Source organism: Triticum dicoccoides, chromosome 6B (genome assembly GCF_002162155.2).
Source record: "Triticum dicoccoides isolate Atlit2015 ecotype Zavitan chromosome 6B, WEW_v2.0, whole genome shotgun sequence".
NCBI lineage: Eukaryota > Viridiplantae > Streptophyta > Magnoliopsida > Poales > Poaceae > Triticum > Triticum dicoccoides.
In genome coordinates, this window is record NC_041391.1 from 186605374 (window position 1) to 186611749 (window position 6376).

The 6376-nt window shown below is 51.0% G+C and overlaps 1 protein-coding gene across 2 annotated transcripts; it reads right to left on the reverse strand.

The window, feature by feature from the left end:
- Positions 1-808: 808 nt before the first annotated feature.
- Positions 809-3919, reverse strand: LOC119323481. Of its 2 annotated transcripts, none has more exons than XM_037597151.1 (6): positions 3563-3919; positions 2000-2081; positions 1876-1917; positions 1744-1795; positions 1381-1538; positions 809-1290 (listed from the first exon to the last, which is right to left on the reverse strand). In XM_037597151.1, the coding sequence occupies exons 1-6, from the start codon at positions 3632-3634 to the stop codon at positions 1211-1213; spliced, it is 486 nt and encodes a 161-aa protein (XP_037453048.1). In that variant the 5' UTR covers positions 3635-3919; the 3' UTR covers positions 809-1210. The 2 variants fall into 2 exon arrangements, with proteins under 2 accessions (XP_037453048.1, XP_037453047.1); XM_037597150.1 differs by having other exon boundaries at positions 1717-1795.
- Between the last annotated feature and the right edge of the window lie 2457 nt (positions 3920-6376).

Here is a 6376-nt window from a genome sequence, read left to right on the forward strand (position 1 = left end):
GAATCCACGGATCAAATCGTCCGATCTGATGGATTTGGGAGAGGGGATTGAGAGGGGGAGGAGAGGGCCGCGGCGGCGGCTTCTTCTGGTTCTGTAACTGATGGCAATGGGGTGGGTGGGGGAGGAGAGGGCCGCCGCGGCTGGCATCTAAGTCACAGTGCAGCGCCCGGGGGCTAGGCGCTGCACATTACATGTGTGGCGCCTAGCACGGAGGCGTTGCACTGCTGGGTGCGGGGCCCAGGCCTGCCACGGTGGACAGATGTGCAACGCCCCCGGGCTAGGCGCGGCACCGTAGAGTGTGGCGCCGGCGTGGCGGGCGCTACACAAAAAGGTCATCGGCGTGAAATAGTTTTATGGTCAGTTCATTTTGTAAATTGATTTCATCCCAAGGTCAAAATTGTCAAATTTGCCAATAAAGAGACTGTGTGCCTAATGCAAGTACGGCGGCCAAAAATATTGATGGCATGTGAGGGCATGGAAGGTTTGATTGTTTTCGCAAAATAAAAAACTCAGATCCATTAGCCTCCATCTTATGGTATGAACAACCCCAGCAAAAATGAAAATTACGACAAGGTAAATCGCCTCGATCTTGAAGTGCCGGTAGCACGCTCCGCCGGAGCCAGCATTATCACAAGATTTGGCAAAGTCTGGTACTCATACCAAGATTTTGATGGGAAAACAACTGGGTAAATTGGTATGGGCGGAGTTTTGAATAAAGCTGCAGCCTTAACAATATTTCGTTCTAACTAGAAATTTTTGCAGTCCTTTAGTGTAACATAGAAAGAGTAAACAAAGGATTGTTCAAACATCACGAAACACACATCAAAATCCGGTTCACCAAATTGATCCCATCACATCTCGAAGTACTTGTTTACATTGCGTGTCCGCAGGCAAACCCCATAGCTGATGCACGGCATAATAGATGCAGTGCATGAGAATAACAGCATTGCGAAGCACATATCCTAGAAGATAAGATCAACCATAGGCCTTACATGTGACAGTTCGAGCGAATGAGGGTGGGGTGGAGTTAAGATGCCACGCATCAGTTGGTGTCGAACCAACATCACCAACGTTTTACATCATGTAACGTGGTGAAACCATAGTTCCATTTGTATGACCGCGCCACACTGCGGTTGCTGTCGGACCGGCATCAGCAGCAACTATTTACATAGTCATTTGCAGTTTGAATGTATGAGAGACGTTGTTGGTTTCAGTGGGTGGCCAGGAACAGCATCAGGACGACCTCATCAGCACCTTTGAACTTGCGCTCGATCTCCATCATCGACACATCTACAAGTGAGTAGATTAATGGTTAGTTTCCACTTAACAAAATTGATTATATATTTGATTTCATCATAAAATCGAACATCAAAGTCATACCAGGCAGAGGGCACATGTTATCCGAACCTACAAAGAACTGTAAATCCTCAAGGGCCTGCTCAGGAAGCTCGATATGATTCCTCACAGCTGTTGTCCTGATGCTAAGAGCTGCCTGCTGGGTGAACTCCCCGAAAGTAGATGACCTTGATACCACAATTCTGCAAATTATCACAAGTAGCAATAATAAGACAAGCTGCCTATAAAAAGGTTAGTTATTATCTAATTCCAGTACTCCAGCCAAATAATATATATAATGCTCAGAATATTAACAATGTACTTGCATCAAATCTAAGCAATCTGCAAATATAACATTTTAAGTCTAGAATCTGAACATATCCAATGCAGAAATTTGGTTCAAAGAACCTGGCAGTACGCTCTCTAAGCATCACCGTAACTCCCCAGAAAACCGCGAGTCCTGCAGCCACAAGGTTCTAAGAGAATACCCAAGGCAGCAACAAATAAGAAATAGACTGGTTTTAAGAGAACACTCAATACCATTCCCCTCAGCTTCGGCAGCAAAACGCTCGGTCTGTGCGTCTGAAATTCATATAACCATATAGGTTTCAAATATCATCAAGATATGATCCCAAAATAACAGAAACCAGCAATAACTCAGTACCTAGTCGAAGGCCAGCCCTTCTACCAACTGGTGGAGCCCTAGCTTCAGTACGGGCAGCAGACTTCTTGTTGTTCGCCATTGGCTAAGCAAAAGAGAAACACATAGTAACATATGGTTAGCCCTGCAAACATCATAACAGGTCTTCTGACAATTTAAGTTACAGCCAAGATCAAAGCTGCAAACAGGGCCGTAATCAAAACTAAATTCTGCAAAAGCTCTTATTTCCTGAATAAAGAACATAGGTAGAGAATTAACTTCCCATTAACAATATATCACTCCTGAAATATACATATGTTCATTTAGTAACAACAGGGAATTTACTTCACATCTAAGTTATATACAAGGTGATTTAGTCAGCATTTTGGTGTTTACAAAAGGGAGAAAATGCTACGTGCTGAGACAGGATTCCTTTGAGAGATTATAATGAGTAAATAACATAAGTTACTAAATTACATAGCTGGTAATCTATTTGATTACTTCTCATTCTAGTATTATATTGCATTACAGAATACTTCTGAAAAAAACAGCATAATCCGTTACTAAAAAACTGTGTTCAGATAAGACATTATACCACTAATGATTGAGTTGACATCCATGTGAGCAAGACATATATTGAGACGAGCTACGTGTTGAGAAAGGATAGGTAGTACTAGTACTACAACAACCCACAGTGGTTCCCCAGATCAGACAGCAGAACATGATCAATATAACCGACCAAACCCCGAAAAACGCGACCCGAATCAAGTCGCGGCATCAGCGCTACGTGTCCGTGATCCCCGCGAGTAAACACCAAATTGATCTACGCAAGGACAACTCGACGGTTAGAACCGCAATTCGAGAGTCCGAACCCTGATCCTAACTGAATCGGCAAAGGGCCCCTAGGGTTCGCGTTCGAACCTCGTCGAATCCCCAATGCAATTCACCGGGCCGATTTGAACAGCGTGATGAGAGAGAGGGGGAGAGAGGGAGGACGCGATCGTCGATACCTCCGCTCGGGGGAGGGAGGGCGAGGTGGGCGCGTCTCCGGGAAGCGAGCGGATGAGGAGGAGGAAGCGTGGAGATGGGCGCCGCGGGGGTGGAATGTGCGTCGGGGAGCTGGATAGGCGGTTACAGGAGCGGGGCGGCAGGTTTATATGATGATCGGGGAAAGCGGGAGCCGCGGAGCAATGCTGACGGGCGGGGTTTTGCTTGCCTTGGAGCGAGTGGGATGACAGGCGGTTCGCGATTGCGATGAATGCCTGTTTTTCCAATCCGAAGGCGAGGAATTGGGATGGGACTAGGCGGTGTTCAAAACACAGAAGAGGCGAAACGGTATCGTTAGCAGCAGGAATTGGCCCAAAAGGCCACTCTGTGCACAAGAATTGCTCAGAGACAGTGAAAACTGATACAAAGGAGGCATAGGCGCATACCCCTACAGTCACCAAGCGCCTCAAATCAACGCAAACCGCAATCCAAATGAACTAAATCCACTGGAATTCCTTCAAATCGAATCGTCTTGAACCGAAAAGGGCAACACAAAAAAGAGCAGATGTGGATTCAGATCTCTCTCATCAAGGCGCCTACCTGATGCGCAAAATCCTGGCTCGTCGCAGCGCACCGTGCCGCGCCATCCAGACGGCGCACAGCGGCATCCATCAAGGGCTCCGACAGCCCATAGGCCGCCTCAGTTTACCCAGACAGGCGGGGGACTCGCGCAAAGAACCCCTCCGATCTGAACAGACTGAAACGGCCATGGGTGTATCCATCCGGGACCTGGCTGTGCGACGGCGCACCGCCCCGGCAGGGAGAGAAGGGGGGGCCATGGCCGCCCTGCGAGGCGCAGGGGCCATGGCTGACCTGCGAGGCTCGGGAGCCATGGCGGCTCCTGATGTTCTTGGTCTGTGGGAGGAGGGGAAAGTGGACGGAGGGGCTTGTCCGGACGGGGTAGGCTCCGTATTTATATGGGCAAACGTGCGGTGGAGAGCCCAAAGAAAAAAAATCCGGAGCGGTTTCCTTGGCCGTTCACGGCGTATTTCAAGGGGCAGCTAGCTCGGCTGAATTCGCTGGGACGGACGCAAGCTCACTGGTCAGTGTGGGTCCCGCGAACGAAGCAGACCAGGCACGGGCAAGTGGGGTATGCCAACACCCTCAAAAAAAAAAGTGGGGTATGCCAACAAAAAAAACGTGACGATCCAAGAGCTACACGTTTGCGGTGAGACGCCGACACGATTGGCGCGTGGGTTCACCGGCTCGTAGTGTAGGGCGGGGTGCAGTGCGCTGCGTACTCACCAGGGAGGGAGTGCAGTAAAAAAATCACTCGTAAGAGCGTGGACCGGTCAAATTCGACCCCTTGTAAGTTGGCCGACGTTCGGCGGTGTCGGTGAGCAATACCGGTCACCCTCATTTCCTCACTTCCGCAGCTGCACCATTCACATCCTGCGTCCCAAATACGTACGTAGTACAAGCCACGCAATATGATCAACACTGTGTCAATCAACATAGCAATATAGGAACATAGCATTTCATACATTGATGCATAGATTGAGGATTAAAATTTTGCACGATCGGACGGAATGGGACCCAAAAGAGTAAGTTCATCTACTTAGATACGGAGATTAACTAACAAGGTAGCTAGATTATCTAATTATAAACGAAGTGGGGCATTTCCTCGTCGTCCCCTTCTCCTTGCGGTAACCTGACCAGTGGCTGTAGTCGACAACCGAAGGATCATCGCTCGTCGTGCCGTTGTCGGACGACGAGGAGGAGATGATGTCGACAAGACGACGGGCGGCGCGGGCCTACTGCTTCGCGAGCCAAGCCGTTTACGCCATGGCGGCCGCCCTCTCCATCATTGGGGCGCTCGGACTCCTTGATGTCAAGCTGGAGTGCCTTCGCGTTCTTGCAACGATGCCTCGCGTCCGCCTCCGCCAAGGTCAATGACTAGCGGACGGATGACGCCACGCATGAGCTACTCCTCCGGGCTAAGCCGTGTGGACATGTGGGAGCTGCGGGGCTAAATTTCGTGTTTTAACCCTTTTTCCTAACAATTTCAGGATCTGACCCTGGTTTGAAAAAATTTAGGGATTTGACCCTCTTGCTACAGCCAGGGACTTTGGCGGTAGGGTTATACAGCCTACCGCCAGGAGGCATGGCGGTAGGGTGCGACGGAGGGGGGCGGCGACCGTTTGTGTCTGCGTCCGCCTACGCCAAGGTCAACGACTAGCGGACGGATGACGCCACGGATGACGCCACGCATGAGCTGCTCCTCCGGGCCAAGTTGTGTGGACATGTGGGAGCTGTGGCGGGCGCGGGAGGACCCGGATGATGTCGTCACCCTCTGTGTGGCCCGTTGCCTCTTACGGCGTGCGGCTCTCGCCTCCGGTTCGGTCGTTCTCCTCTACGGGCTTTGTGGTGTGGGCATGAGGATCCAACACTGTCTAGCAGGGGCAGGGGACGGCGCATTTGGACGGCCACCACGGGACTAGGGATGACGCGGAGCTTGATCTTCCACCCTTTTCCACTTGTGAGTTGTGACCGCCGCAATGCGACACAAAAAGGGCAAGGTCCTCATCGTTTTCCTCCGACTCCTTGGGCAGTAGGTCATCCCAATCAATGGGATCCGTCTCACTGCCGGATGCATCGCCGAAGCTCAACATAGGGAGGGAAGGGGAGGGGCAGTGGAGCGAGGAGTGGGAGAGTAATGACTAGGATTTGGTCCAGATGGGGTTTTTGTTGGGGAACGTAGTAATTTCAAAAAAATTCCTATGCACACACAAGATCATGGTGATGCATAGCAACGAGAGGGGAGAGTGTTGTCCACGTACCCTCGTAGACCGTAAGCCGAAGCGTTATGACAACGCGGTTGATGTAGTCGTACGTCTTCACGATCCGACCAATCCAAGCACCGAACATACGGCACCTCCGAGTTCAGCACACGTTCAGCTCGATGACGATCCCCGGACTCCGATCCAGCAGGGTGTCGGGGATGAGTTCCGTCAGCACGACGGTGTGGTGACGATGATGATGTTCTACCGACGCAGGGCTTCACCTAAGCACCGCAACGATATGACCGAGGTGGAATATGGTGGAGGGGGCACCGCACACGGCTAAGGAACGATCACAAAGATCAACTTGTGTGTCTAGAGGTGCCCCCCTGCCCCCGTATATAAAGGAGGGAGGGGGGAGGTGCGGCCGGCCCCTAGGGGTGCACCTGGAGGAGTCCTACTCCCACCGGGAATAGGACTCCCCCCTCTTGCCACTACTAGGGAAAAGCCTATACACAGAATCTTACCAGTAGCGCTCTTCAAAATACCACGCTACTGCTATTTAGCAGCAGCGCGTGTCGTCAAAACGCGCTGCTGACAGGAAAATAGCAGTAGCGCGTCCACCGCATACAGC

Bases quoted from the DNA above. Each gene is read 5' to 3' on its own strand.
- LOC119323481 (XM_037597150.1), bottom strand. From the start codon at position 3,634: ATGGATGCCGCTGTGCGCCGTCTGGATGGCGCGGCACGGTGCGCTGCG. The intron at 2,082-3,562 runs GTAGGCGCCTTG...TCTTTTGCTTAG, and splicing joins GCCAGGATTTTGCGCATCAG to CCAATGGCGAACAACAAGAA. The intron at 1,539-1,716 runs ATATGTTCAGAT...GATAATTTGCAG, and splicing joins GAACCAAATTTCTGCATTGG to AATTGTGGTATCAAGGTCAT.